Here is a 15491-nt window from a genome sequence, read left to right on the forward strand (position 1 = left end):
CATGCCATCTTTCTACCCTTCGATCTTTTAACACCTTGTTAGACCTTCTACCTCACTTATTGTTTTATGTAGTTCTTCCATCCATGATGAATGAGTTGTGTCTTCTTTGTACAATGTTATTGGAGTTCATCATGTGCCTTGCTTCATCTCTGATTTGAATTCATCTCGTGACTTGCCTAAATTGATTTGAGAGTTTCCTATAGGGGTTAGTCCAACAAAATAACCAGTATCTACTAAAGCATACTTTCGTCTCAAAAATCAACATAGACACCACGTCTAATTTGATTTAGGAAGGCATTTTAACCTAAGCACCACACTTAATTTAAAAGCCTTTGGAAGTAAAATCAACACACCTTTTGGTTTAAGAATCAAACTAGACATCGTGTCTAATTTAATTCAAGAAAATAGTTTAAACTAAGCACCATGCCTAATTTAAAAGGTGTATGAAAATACTTTAAAACCTACGCACACTATAGTAAACAAAAGTAGCATGAAAGTATTGTAAAGATTTATTCAAATAGAGATAAAAGAGCATGATTGTTGTTTAGCAAATTGAGCATGGCTTAAAGGTAGAGACAACCAAGATGAATTAGCAACATGGCATAAGATTTTTCAGAGAAGTTCATCCCCCACACTTGAATTTTGCAAAGCAAAATCATGTTTGGATGATAGAACTCTCATGTGTGAATGTGATTCACTGTTGCATGATAATTGGTTGGACATACCTTGCGTCGTCATCCTTCATTCTTTTTGCTTCAAACCTGAAATGGTTAGTGATAAAAATGCCTGAAGGAATATTTTCGCAACTATGTTTCTATGCTTATTTCACAAGGGTATCACAGCAGATGGTGAAAACTCATATTATCTTCCGAAAGTGCTTGCTTTAGGACAAAAGCTCGTCCTCGGGAAACCTTCGAATTGTGTTTCAAATTGGTGAAGTGGTTTCCCCTCCAACACCAACCTTTGTGTACATATCTCTAGATTCATGTCAACGAGATTTGCAATATTTATGATAAACATATGCATCTACAACCACCCTTTCAAAAATTTTATGAATAGGAAGTATGAGGGGGTTGAAGACCTCGTGTGGGGTAGTAGAGAGTCCAATTAATTCAGGAGATTTCTCATGTGAGCATGGATTTGATGAGATGTTCATGAAATAACTTCCATGCTCATCGATATCATCTTCCTTTTTAAGCTCCAAGGGTGATTCTTCATGAATGTCTATAGGCAGAAATATTGTCTCAATCATTCCATGCCTATGACATTCATTGGACGTTTTATTGTCCAAGATTTCCCATGGATTGGTGGCTCTCGGGTTGATCTCGTCCAAGGCCTCCTCCAAACTTGGATGAGTCATGTTTGTTAAAGATGTTGATTTAAACTCACTGTTCGGATTTAAACCAAATTTGGATTCTACCCATAAGGCTTCGTCCTTATCCATCCATTCTTTAGCAATGGCATATGTGTTCTTAATACATTCCAGCCATTGTTGTTGCTCTTCTTGGTCATCCTTTTGGTCTTCATGACTCCTATGCTTTTGTTGTCTTTGTGGATTTCTAGGGTCATCATGAGACTTAGGAGAAAGAGCATAAAAGGGATCATCGGTGTCAAGGATGGGTTGAGAGAAGGATTCAGATAAGACATCTAATGTGGTCATAGAAGGGGAGAAGATAGGATTGGCTAAATGACTCAGCTCACCTTCTATAGCATTACTTGACATGCCTCCCTTGAATTCTTCCTAATGTCCTATATGGGAATAATGACACTTTCTAAGAGGTCTCTTCTTGAGAGGATTTGAATTATATTCGCTCGAAGGTCTCTTATGAAGGTTAGAATTTAAGCTTTTCCCAAAATCAGCATCAAAAAGATCATCCTTAATTTCAACAGGGATTCCTAAAGGTGGAATTCCTTCTTCTCTTGGAGGATTTTGGAGTATTGATGGTTTGGGATTGATAGCTAAACCTTGGGATTGGAGTGGTTGTGATTTGACTATCAAAACTTCCACTTCTTATTTGAGAGATGATTTCTTCTCTTCCTCGGGGAGTTTATTAGGAATGCTAGTGCAGGGAGTCCTTCCACTAATTCTATCAAGCATAGACCTTGCTTCACTAGCATACAAATGAAGGAAAGCTCCTCTAGAGGCTGCATCAAGGGATTCCATGGAATCCTTGCTAAGACCCATGTAAAAATATTAATGAAGTACAGGGTCTTGAATGTCAAGGTCCGGGCTAGTGATGATGAGTTCATTAAAATGATCCCACGATGTATCAAGAGATTCTTCTTCTAGTTGTCTAAAATTTAGAATCACTGTTTGAAGGCTAACCACTTTAGAGATGGAAAAAAATGTAAACAAAATTTAGAGCATAGCGTTTTCCAATCTCCTTGCATACTTCCTACGGTTAGACTATATCATTGTTTAGCTCTTCCCGTCAAAGAGAATGAAAACAACTTCCATCTTAATGTCTTATCATACATGCTAGTGATACGCAAGTATACATATGTCTGTTCAACCTCTTGTAGGTGTGAGTATGGGTTTTTATTACCTTCTCCTGAGAAGGATTTATCCCGAATTAGTTTTATAAAATATAGGTGCAGCTCATAACCAGGTGTTATGATAGGGTCTGAGGATTCTGGTGGCGTTAGGATTGCGCTTGTGGGTTTAGCATATTGATAGATAGGAGTGGAATCCATGCTACAAGAAAAAGTAAAACAAAAGAAAAAAAAAAGGTTAAAAGGTTAAGCTATGCTTGTAGTTAATTCAACAACTGTTTTCCCGACAACAGCGCCAGAAAGCTTGTTGGTATATTTTAACACACACAAATAAATCCGCAAGTGCATGGATACCGCTGTAGCTTTAACCTAGAAGTATTCCAAGTATCATATCCACAGAGAAATGTGTGAGACTAACTATGGTCTAACTTAACTAAGGGTAGCAACAAGGTTAGGATAAATAGGAGCGTAGAGAGGAAAACTAAGGTTCTCTAATTCTGACTTGGGTAAGCTATGTCTTCTACTATTCAATTGGGGACATTACTAGGGAAAGACACCAGTAGAGGATGTTTTCCTTCGCAACCGTGTCCTATGTGCCCTTACAAATGGGAGGTGGACTATAGAGGATTCAACGAGGCTATAAGAGTCACCCTCGTGAGCTACCACTGATCCGGAATGCAGGATGCATCTATGATTAACCTAAGTCTAAGCACCATGCTTACACTTATGATTAATACTTTACTCCCCCTAGGAAGAGAATAAAGCACTCAAAAGAGTCACAAACCTGATGAACAATATAAACAAGAAGCTTACTTGGATCAGAAGTTGATTACCAGAGAAATCTCAGACACAGATAGAACTTGGATCCACCAAGGTACAAGCCATAGAGAGAGCACCAACAGGCCGGCACCTCCTCCAAACTCTTCCCTCACTCTCTATCTCACTATTATTTACAAGACTAGATCCTAAAGAGGAATAATCTTCTCTTGATAGCTGGCTCTGATCCTGATAAGGAGAATATGAATTAGAGTTTTAGGACGGCCTTAGGGAGGGGGGTACAGGGCTATTTATATAGGCCAGAGCATCTATCGTGAGCCCTTGGATCAAACTGACTTAAAGGACGGTGTAGATGCAACCTAGGAGGCAGTAGGGAATCGACTTACCAATGAGGGGCTGACTGGTGGACCCCAAAGGCCAGGTGGCCTACATGTGGGGCCAACTAGCCCCACATGTCAGTGTCTTGGGCTCCGCTATGGTGGAGAGCCTCCTGGAGTCTTCTTGAGTCTTCCCACGTTGGTTTTGCTGTGGAATTACACAATTTCCTTTGACGAATAGGTCCCCCTTGGTGGTTTTCTAGATAAACCCTGCTGAAAACACTGATTCACCAAAACTTATGGAATTTGTTAGTTTAAACCTCTACACCTATGTTTGGTGATGGAATTAAATATATCTGCAGGTTATGTTGATGGTTTATTATTAATGTTAGTGACCGTCAACAATGAGCTCAATGCATCTCATGAGAGGCTAGAGGAAGCCCATGAGAAGCTTGGCAAGGCTCACAAGAAGCTTGAAAAAGCTTATTCCTCTCTACTTGATGAGCAAAATGTGAAAGAGCATGTTGCAACATGTGATGTAGGCTTAACTTGTGATATAATTGATGAATCACTCTATAAGCCTATCATTGTTGCTCCCACTAACCCCTCTTGTAGCACTTCCACTTCTACCTCATATAGTAGTGATGGTTTCACTTATGATGTCTCACTAATGGTTGAGAATGAGACCCTCAAGAAGGAGGTCAATGAGCTCACTCACGCCTTAGGCAAAGCCTATGGTGGTGAGGATCACTTGCTTATGTGCTTGGGTAGCCAAAGAGCTTCTCTCTACAAAGAGGGATTGGGCTATACCCCCAAGAAAGGTAAGGTGGCCTTTGCTCCTCACAAGACTAGTTTTGTGAAGAATAATGGTCAGTTTTGCACTAGTTGTAAGCAAGTTGGTCATAAAGAGCATGATTGCAAGAATAAGAACAAGAACAAGAATGCTAATGTATCCTCAATTAAGTTTGATTCTTTCTATATGCTTACTAAGGGTACTAATGGTGTAAAGGCTAAATTCATTGGTGCACCATGGATGGGCTCAAAGAAGAAAGTCATTTAGGTACCAAAGAGCTTAGTGACTAACCTTCAAGGACCCAAGCAAGTTTATGTAGCTAAAAAGAATTGATCTTCTTTTATAGGTTAGTTATAAAGCCGAAGGAAGGAATTGGGTTCTTGATAGTAGGTGCACTCAACACATGATCGGTGATGCAAGAATGTTCAACTCAATCAACACCAATGATAGTAATGGCTATGATAGTATCACATTTGGTGACAATGGCAAAGGCAAGGTCAAAGGGCTTGGTAAGATTGCAATATCCAATGACATGAGAATTTCCAATGTGTTGCTAGCTGAGAGCTTGAACTTTAATTTTCTATCCGTGGCTCAATTGTGTGATCTTGGATTTAAGTGCATATTTGGAGTAGATGATGTAGAGATCATAAGTGTAGATGTCTCTAACTTGATCTTCAAAGGCTTTAGATATGAGAATCTATACTTAGTTGATTTTAATGCTAGTGAAGCTCAATTGTCAACATGCTTGTTCACTAAGTCTAGTATGGGTTGGTTTTGGTATACAAGGCTTGGTCATGTTGGAATAAAACAATTGAATAGATTGGTTAAGCATGACTTGGTTAGATGTTTGAAAAATGTTGTGTTTGAAAATAATAAGCTTTGTAGCTCTTGTCAAGACGGCAAACAAGTTGGAAACACCCATCCTAAGAAGAGCATTATGAGCACTAGTAAAGCATTTGAGTTGTTGCACATGGATTTGTTTGGGATAACACAATATACTAGCATCGGTGGAAACAAATATGGCTTTGTGATAGTGGATGACTATACTAGATACACATGGGCATTCTTTCTAGTGGACAAGTGTGATGTGTTTGCAACATTCAAATCATTTGTCGAGGGCATTCGCAATGAGTTTGAAACAATCATCAAGAGAGTTAGAAGTGACAATGGTAGTGAGTTTAAGAACACTAGAATTGATGAGTTATGTGATGAATTTGGAATTAGACATCAATTCTCAGCCAAGTACACTCCACAATCAAATGGCCTTGTTGAGAGAAAAAATAGAACACTTATTGACATGGCAAGATCAATGTTGAGTGAGTACAATGTGAGTCAATCCTTTTGGGCCAAAGCTATCAACATGGCTTGCTATTATAGCAACCGCTTATATTGTCACCCATTGAAAGAGAAGACACCTTATGAGCTCTTGAATGATAGAAAGCCCAACATTGCATATTTTTGGGTCTTTGGTTGCAAATGCTATATCTTGAAGAAATGCACTAGATTGGACAAGTTTGAGACGAAGTGTGATGAAGGATTCCTACTTAGATACTCCACTAAAAGCAAAGCATATAGAGTTTAGAATTTGGCAAGTGGTACTCTTGAGGAAGTTCATAATGTTGAATTTGATGAAACTAAGGGTTCCCAAGATGAGAATGAGAACTTATAAGATGTTAGAGACATTCAACTTTCAAATGCCATGAAGAACATGGATGTTGGTGAATTGAGGCCTAGGCAAGTAAATGATGAAGAAGATGATCAAGTGCAAGTGCTCTCTAACTCAAATGTGCAAGTTGACACCAATCAAGCAAGCACAAGTGGCTCTCATGACAATATGTAAGATCAACAAGTGGCTAGTACATCATCTCAACCCAATGATCAAGCAAGTGCAAGCAATGTTCCAATACTCCAACCAACTCATATTGCAAGAGATCATCCATTGGACACTATAATTGAAGATAGTTTTAGAGGTGTACAAACAAGACCAAGATTGGCTTCATTTTGTGAGCATTTCTCATTTGTGTCATCCATTGAACCAAATAAGATAGATGAAGCTTTGAAGGATGTTGATTGGGTGAATGCTATGCATGAAGAATTGAACAACTTCACAAGAAATCAAGTATGAGAGTTAGTTGAGAGACCAAAGAACCATAATATGATTGGAACCAAATGGGTCTATAGAAACAAGCAAGATCAAGATGGGATAGTTGTAAGTAACAAAGCAAGATTGGTAGCACAAGGATACACTCAAGTGGAAGGTCTTGACTTTAGATAAACATGTGCCCCGGTTGCTAGATTGGAAGCAATTAGAATCTTGCTAGCCTATGCTTGTGCCCACAACATCAAGCTCTATCAAATGGATATCAAGAGTGCATTTCTAAATGGCTACATCAATAAAGAAGTATATGTTGAGCAACCTCCCGGTTTTGAAGATGACAAGAAGCCCGACCATATGTTCAAGTTGAAGAAGGCAGTATATAGCTTAAAGCAAGCACCTAGAGTATGGTATGAGAGGTTGAGTGACTTCCTACTCTCTAAAGGGTTCATGATGGGCAAGGTTGACACTACTCTTTTCACCAAGATCGGCAAGGACTTGTTTGTGTTGCAAATCTATGTTGATGACATTATATTTGGATCGACCAATCAAGACTTTTGTGAAGAGTTTGGGAAGATGATGGCTAATGAGTTTGAGATGTTCATGATTGGAGAGTTGAGTTACTTTCTTGGTCTTCAAATCAAGCAATTGAAGAATGGTACATTTGTGAGTCATGGCAAGTACATCAAAGACATGCTTAAGAAGTTTGGCATGAATGAGAGCAAGGCCATTAGTACACCAATGGGAACAAATGGAAATTTAAATAGTGATGCAAGTGGCAACATGGTGGATCAAAAGTTGTATCGGTCTATGATTGAAAGTCTACTCTATGTGACCGCATCAAGACCAGATATCATGTTTAGTGTGTGCATGTGTGCAAGATTTCAAGCCTAATCAAGAGAAAGTCATTTGAAGGCTACGAAAAGAATATTGAGGTACTTAGAGCATACACAAGATATTGGTTTGTGATATCCCAAAGGATCAAAGTTTGAACTTGTTGGATATTCAAACTCTGACTATGCGGGATGCAATGTTGAAAGGAAAAGCACCTCAAGCACATGTCAATTGTTGGTAAGATCACTTGTTTTATGGTCATCAAAGAAGCAAAATAGTGTTGCATTATCAACCACCGAAGCCGAATACATATCCACCGGTAGTTGTTGTGCACAAATTCTTTGGATGAAGGCCACCTTGAATGACTTTGGAATCAAGTTCAAGAAAGTGCCATTGCTATGTGACAATAAAAATGCAAACAAGTTGACAAACAATCCAGTTCAACATGCAAGAACAAAGCATATTGATATCTGCCACCATTTCATAAGAGATCATCAACAAAAAGGAGACATTTGCATTGAGAGTGTGGGCACCAAAGATCAACTTGCCGACATATTCACTAAGCCACTAGATAGGAAGAGGTTTTACAAGCTATGGAATGAGTTGAACATATTAGATTTCTCAAATATGTGTTGATGCGCCCCCACCTATATGACATTCCTCTCCTTCGAGCAATCCAAGGTAAAAGTTGATTGGCATGCATACATTCTTTACTAAGGACATATTTAGTGCATCTAGTCATTCCTCATGTCTTATAGGCTCATTCATAAAAATCAAATGAATTTGATGTTTGTATGGTACCACTATTGCTTCTATGCTTGACTTGATCTAGTGGTAGCATATGATATGTTTGTGGGCTTGTGAACCTAGTGGTTGATCTAGAAAATGAGCTATAAGTGTTTAACACAACATGGTACAAGATAACCCTTGAAATGAGGTGTGAAGAAGCTCGTCCTTGGATCAAACCGAGTTAAATATCTTTGGCAAGTGTTCTAGATTGGACTAAATTTGGGAAAATGGTCCTCACCCCATTGATTGACATTGATAATCTTACCATATCTAAAATTGAACATTTGTGGTCATTGATGACAAAGGTGGAGAAATTGCACAAAGATAAAGTTAAATGACAAAAGGGGAGAACTTTGACATAGGGGGAGAAATATGAAAGTAAAGGGATCAATTAAAATTTGAGCACATAAGTAGGGGGAGCAACCTTATAAACTTGATTGATGCATTTGAATGTGCATTTCATATGTGTGCTTGCATGACACAAGTTTTTAAATTAAAATTCCATGCTTGTGTGGTGTATGCTAATTGTAGGTTTGAATGATGAAATGAAAAACTAGCATGCATAGGTGGTAGTTAGATATGCCTTGCTTTGCTTTCACAAGTGGTACTAGAACATTGCTTCTAAATGTTGATCTCATGAGGTATCTAGTTCTTGTCTTTGCAAGTGGTATCTAACTAGAAATGGTTCTAAGGATGGTATATTTGGTGCACTCCGATTGGTATCACACTTCAAAGGTCCATTTCTTATACCTTGGCATCATTTGGTAGACATTGCTCTCCCACATCTCAAATCCATGCATATGTGCAAGCTTCTATCCAAACTCTTAGTATATATGTATGGGGATCTAATGCTACCAATGGGGTTCATGAAACTTGTCCATATCCTTTACACATGGTAAAAATTTTGGGCAAGCAACATGAATTCAAATTGTATTTAAATTCATACCTTTGTGAAAGGGTTGTCATCAATTACTAAAAAGGGGGAGATTGAAAGATCTAATTTGGTTTTGGTGAATTGATGAAACCCTATGTGCTAACCTTTGCTCTAAGTGATCATGAGATAGGGTTGCACATTCCAAGTGGTGGAGCAAACAATGAAGATCATGATGATGGTGGAGAGGCCATGGTGATCAAGGGCTCAAGCTTGGAAAAGAAGAAAAACAAAAACAAAATGGGCTCAAGTCAATGGTGAAATCCATAGGGCCATTTTGTTTTGGTGATCAAGACACCTAGTGGGTATGATCATATTTAGGATAGATAGTCGTACTATTAAGAGGGGTGAAACTCGTCGTGAAATGCGGTTATCAAAGTGCCACTAGATGTTCTAACTCATTGCATATGCATTTAGATTCTAGTGGAGAGCTAACACCCTTGAAAATATTTGTGAAAATATGCTAACACACGTGCACAAGGTGATACACTTAGTGGTTGGCACATTTGAGCAAGGGTGAAGGAGTTAGAGTTGAAAAGGAGTTAGTCGCGTGGGTCACAAGGTGAACGGACGCGTCTAGAATTGAGACCAGACGTGTTCGGTATTTTACCTAGGCTCGGGCTTGTGTTGCAGAAGTGATCGAACATGTCTAGAATTAGGACCAGACGCATTTGGTTTTTGACCCCAAGGCGAATGACTTAGTCATAGATGAACAGACTCTGACGTGCATCCGATCGATGGAGATCTAACACGTCTGGTCATGCTCTGAACCTCACGGTGTAGTTTTTGACCTCGATCGGACTCTGAGTGAAACATTTGACCTGACGCTAGGGGTCACGTCTGGTCTATGCAGGAGGTGAGCTCGAGGGTGTGTGACCTAACGTCGGCTGTGTCTGGTCGGTAGTACCGGGCGCGTTCGGTCATGTTCGAGCAGCTCTGGGAGCTCTTTGGACTTGACCTGACGCTGCCTCTCCTGCATCCGATCACTTTCTAACAGTGTGTCCAATCAGTTGTGTTAGAGTGTGATAGAGAGAGCCATCGGGGCGCCAATGGCTAACTCATTTGAAGGGGACACGTGGCTCTCGCGGAGCGACCGGACGCGTCCGTCCACCACACCAGACATGTCCGGTCAACACGCAGGCAGCCCAATAATAGAGTTAATGGCTCTTTTGTTTGGGGGTGTCTATAAATATCGTTTGACCGGCTCAAGCTCACCCTCTTAGCCATTTGCATTGACATAGAAACCTTATGAGCTTAGCCAAAGTCCTCCCACTCATCTACATCATTGATTCATCATCTTTATGAGATTGGGAGTGAATCCAAGTGCATTGCTTGAGTGATTGCATCTAGAGGCACTTGGTAATTGTGTTTCGCTATGGGTTTCACTTGTTACTCTTGGTGGTTGCCGCCACCTAGACGGCTTGGTGCAGCAAGGATCATCAAGCGAAGGAAGGTGCTTGTCTCCGGCTCCGATCGTGGTGATTGTGAGGGGTTCTTGACCTTTTTCTGGTGGAGAGCCAAAAGGTACTCCAGTGCATTGCTCGTGGCTTGTGTGATCCTCATCTTATGTTGGTTGTGCGGCACCCGGTTGTGGGTTTGGCGTGTGATGCCAATTAGCACGTGAACCTCTAAGTGAGTGAATTGCCACAACGAGGACTAGCTTGCCGGCAAGTGAACCTCGGTAAAAATTCATTGTGTCATCATTGTTCTGAGGATTTCTTGGTATTCATTGTGATTGATTGACTTCATCTATTGATTGGCTCATTCCTCAATATGGCGGTATAACTCACTGTCCATCTCTTGTTTTACATTCTTAGTGTAGTTAAACTCTTTAGTATAATTAGTTTTGAGAGGTAGCTTGTGTCGAGTCTAGTGGTTAGTGAGGCTCTTTAGTTAGTCTTTGAGAGCTCACTAACTTAGTGTAGTGACATAGACTTTGTGTACTTAGAGATTATAGAAATTAGAATTGTGGTAGGTGACTTGCATTTTTAGTAGGCTAGCGCAACATTCGCTTCTCTAAATATTTGTCTAACCGCTTTGCTTAGTGTTGTTGTAGAAATTTTTAGAGGCTATTCACCCCCTCTGGCTCAAGAGTGCCATTAGCCCCTTCTTGTTCGAATTTCAGTTTTACCATTTCAATGCCAAACAAGCTAATAACAACTTTGGCAATCTTATGACATGCATAGTAGACCGCGTGCACCATCCGTATAACTTTTCAATCTTCCGCCAAAAGGGGCTTCTTTTTGTCATCCCATTTATTTAGCCTCATGCGCGCTTGTTCTACCTATAATACAATACAAAGTTAAGTGTGTATATGCAAAGTTAACAGTAAAATCTTCTTTCTTTCTCCAAATAATTCTAGATCATTATATTGTCGCTAAAATACATGTATAGAACCAAATTCATCGTCTTCATGGTTTTGAGATACTATTATATTAACTCTGAACCTTAATTCCATTTGCATATATATATTTTTCCAAGTTACTGATGACACACACATATATAGTTAACTCATATAAAGCACATAAATTGCAATATGCATGTATACTCCATCTGATTCCAATTATAGATTGATTCAGGCTTTTAGTTGGTCAAACTTATTTGACTTGACCCAAATCTATATAAAGAACTTGTAGATTAATTGGCAACACATGATTGATGGTACATATATTCCAAAAAAGTTGCAAGTCAAAGTTTCATAGTGAAACCCATATTGTGGCAAATGTATCAAAAGGCTCATGTTCAGAATAAAAGGGTGTAAAGAATATGCTCTATGTGTGTCCCTTTAAAAGTAGATGCATAAGGTTATGAAAACTTTACAATACCTCTTTATTCCAATCAGTGTGAAGTGTGACCCAGATAAGAATAAGCGTCTGAACAATCAATCCACCTATCATTCCACCCCATATTCCCTGCATGTACACATGTGGGTTGCCGTTATCTCCTTGAACAAAACACACAGGATATATAATTGAAAGAGTGTGATTTTCTAATAGGAAATCTACAGCTTTACCATGGCACCTAGATCAAAGTAGAATCCCAAAACGCAGCCAAGCGGGGTCCCAATGCCGTAGTAGCACGCGATGTTCACATATGCCACGAACGCCTGCCACCCGCAGCCAACCGCCACACCTGCAAAGAAAAAAAGAAGAAGATCAGTGTCATCTTTTCAACCACTCAAGCCACCAGTCGATTAAAGCCAGTAAGACAAACCCAAGAGCACCAAGTATTAGCTGCTAAAGAACACGCCACCATGGAGAAAATGATTGATGTATGGTCCAATGGAGAAAATGAAGTCACCACTTTCTTCGTTCCAAACTATAATTCATTTTGTTTTTTCTAGATTTAAACTCTCCGGCCTTCGTCTCGATCAAAATACTTGACTTTATAGCATTCAAATTTTGTATTATAATACTTAATACTATAGCCTATCATGCGGGTTCCACCCAACCATACCACCAGTCCATCCATCTCGTTGTTGTTTCCATCCAGTGACCTAGGGTGAATAAAAAAGGAAAAAATTCTCATGGTGGGAGGAGCCTTATCCCGTCCATTATGATTGCCACAGCTCGCACACAAACGCTCGCACCCACCATCCCGATTTTCTCCCCAAAGCAAGGGTGGCAGGATCCACTTCCCTCCCATTCTACGCCATCCTCTTGGTGGTCAGCAGCTAGCAATGTCCAGGTGGTGCGGTTAGAGGACAACACCAAAGACGGATCGGTCCGACACCAAGCCGGGTCCACCAGGCGCCGCCGAGCCGAGGGTGCACCAAGACGGTACCACCCGGTGCCAAGGCGGCACCTGGTGAGAGGGTGGTGGCTTGCCCTTCCACAGCCGATGACCCCTTCCCTGATGACGCCCCTCTCCAAGCCAACGCCTGCTCCCCGACATTAGCCCCCTAGTAGGGCCCGACATGAAGGGAACGAAGGACCACGATGCTCTGACCCTGAAGGACACAGAGGAGGGCGAATGTGGGCAGAGCCCGAAGCATAGGGGTAGCGTGGGTGGGGTTGCGCTCGATGCAAAGGGGTCACGGATGGGCTAGAGGCTAGGTTATGATTCCTTTGTAGGGCCATTGAGGTCTTTTGCCTTCAGCATTGATAACTGTGACAGATTCTACAATGTCATGTATATTATGAGACAGAGTAATAGTTTTTACGATGTATTAAGACATAGCGTATATATCTAGATACATAGCTGTGTACCGAAAAGCCAAAATGACTTTCAATTGAGAAAAGTAGTACTAAACATATAGGAGTAGGAGTATATAATGTGTATACCAGATAGGACGAGCTGAATGCCGTTGAGCACGATGGTGACGGCGAGCAGCGGGGTCATGGTGGACACGGCTCGCGCGACGTCATCCCCTTTGGTGAAGACGTAGCTGATGTAGTCGCGGAGGCACATGACGATGACTGCTATAATGGACGCCACCATCAAAGACAGCGTGGTCACGACCTTGACAGAGAAAGATGTCGCCATGGGGTGCCCGGCTCCGAGCTCGTTGCTCACCCTCACGCTGCAATGTCGTCGTCGTATACGTTCAGACTCATAGTATATACATTTATACATCTAGCACGTGTTGATTTTGTTTAGTGGTTCTCGTTAATTCTGTTGATCTAGTTGAGTGCTGTGTGAGCAGCAGTGTGTTGCTACAAAAAGTTACCTAGCAGCAGCGTTGAAGCCTACCGACACCATGAACACCCATCCTGATATGGACATGCTGATCGAGTCGAGAGTTGACATTGTGAATGGAACAACTAAAAGGCATTAGCAGGTGTCCATCCAAGAAACAATTGTGAGTAATTAATTGACTATTAACAGAACATACCAGACAGCAAGAGAATCAAGGGCGATCTCCGGGTCTTTGAGCAAGCCCGCTATGAGCACGGTGATCTGCGTGTACCACGTCTCGAGGCAAAGCATGACCGCCGACGCGAACGAGAGCTTGAGGAACTCCGGCAAGCCGGAGAACGCCCTGCAGGAGAAGCCCGTCCACGTCCGGCGGCACCTCTGTGACTTAACAATATACACGAACTGCGCGGCGACGATGATCCACCAGCTGAGGCTGAGGATCAGCGACGCGCCCAGCAGGCCCAGCCCCAGCCTGTAGACCGCGAACCAGCTGAGGGCCAGGTGCGCGGCCAGCGTGGCCGTGGAGATGTAGGCGCTGGGCGCCACGATGCTCTGCGCCTGCAGGAACTTCTGGATGGGGAAGTTGAAGGCGTAGGCGAAGATCTGCGGGATGAGGCCGAGCACGAACACCCAGGCCGCCTCCGCGATCCGCTCCGACTCCCCCAGCAGCAGCAGGATCTGCTTCGAGAACACGTAGATGACGGCGAGCGGGACGCCGGTGGCGGTGAGCAGGACGATGGAGCGCTGCATGTAGATTCCCAGCATGTCGTACTTGTGCGCGCCGTAGGCCTGCCCGCAGAGCGTCTCCACCGCGCTGCCCATGCCCAGCTGCAATGCAACAACCAAATGTTCAGTATAGTAAGAACAAAGATATACGTAACACTGACACGTCTGTTGGCAGCGATGAATGAAGAAATCAAAGGCACGTCGTTATATTACGTACCATGAGGCCGTATGCGAAGACCTGGATACCGACGTTGCCGAGCGAGGCGGCGGCGAGCTCGAGCGTGCCGAGCTGCCCGCAGAAGATCCTCGTGGACAGTGACATGGAGTAGTTGATCATGTAGACGGCCACGGCCGGCGCGGCCAGCGCCACCAGCAGGCGGAGCTCCACCCGCGCCGCGCGCGCCAGCCGCCGTGCACGGGGCGCCGACTCGTCGCCTAGGATACGCTCCAGCTGCGCGCTCACCCCGTGCCCGCCGCCGCCAGCGTCGTCGCCCGGCAGCGCCACGACGCCGTCGCCGCCATCTGCCGACAGGAGGAGCGGCGTGTTCTGATCACTCGCCGTGCCCATAGCTGGTGAGACGGCGCCGGCGACGGATAGAGTCGCTCTACGCAAGCTGTCGTCTATGTGCTTGTGTGTGCATGCGGCTTTCAGCTCAGCTTTGCAGAAATGCGTGTGATAGCTGTTGGTTGCTGTGGTTTATGCCATTCGTTCTGTGCATCCGATCCGCGGCGCACTGCGAGTTGTGGCCGCGCCTGTAGTGTACGCATACGTTCGATGTGAAATTAGCGAGGCTGGCTGTATCTGTATAGAGATATTTCGCCGGTGTTCTGATTCTGATCTGTGCGATGGAGTAGGTCATGCAGACGTAAATAAATACTCTATAGCTCCTCACATCTGTCGCTGTCGCCTTGCAACACAAGCGGCGCGGCTGGCCATTTTCAGCAATGACGTGCGAGCGAGCTAGAGTGCTAGACCACTCACGAGTGACGAGATCCAGTCGTCCAGGACAAACGTAGTGTACGTAGGCCTCTGCTGGCAGACGCAGACAGCAACCAGAACTTGCAAAGAATTATGAACTTATGATATTTTACTACAGT

General features: G+C 42.6%; 1 protein-coding gene across 1 annotated transcript; it reads right to left on the reverse strand.

Moving 5' to 3' along the window:
* Nucleotides 1-11138: 11138 nt before the first annotated feature.
* Nucleotides 11139-15039, reverse strand: LOC136483957 (protein DETOXIFICATION 40-like). Its single transcript, XM_066481129.1, has 7 exons — nt 14611-15039; nt 13864-14495; nt 13699-13755; nt 13313-13551; nt 12043-12161; nt 11855-11941; nt 11139-11313 (listed from the first exon to the last, which is right to left on the reverse strand). Exons 1-7 carry the CDS (start codon nt 14959-14961, stop codon nt 11245-11247), a joined length of 1554 nt encoding a protein of 517 aa, XP_066337226.1. The 5' UTR covers nt 14962-15039; the 3' UTR covers nt 11139-11244.
* Between the last annotated feature and the right edge of the window lie 452 nt (nt 15040-15491).

This window comes from Miscanthus floridulus, chromosome 1, assembly GCF_019320115.1.
Source record: "Miscanthus floridulus cultivar M001 chromosome 1, ASM1932011v1, whole genome shotgun sequence".
Lineage (NCBI taxonomy): Eukaryota > Viridiplantae > Streptophyta > Magnoliopsida > Poales > Poaceae > Miscanthus > Miscanthus floridulus.

Excerpts from the sequence above, each read along its gene's own strand:
- LOC136483957 (XM_066481129.1), bottom strand. The coding sequence starts at position 14,961 with ATGGGCACGGCGAGTGATCAGAACACGCCGCTCCTCCTGTCGGCAGAT. Across the intron at positions 14,496-14,610 it reads TCTTCGCATACGGCCTCATG|CTGGGCATGGGCAGCGCGGT; the intron begins GTACGTAATATA and ends GTTGCATTGCAG. Across the intron at positions 11,942-12,042 it reads ACTTTGATCTAGGTGCCATG|GGAATATGGGGTGGAATGAT; the intron begins GTAAAGCTGTAG and ends GTGTACATGCAG.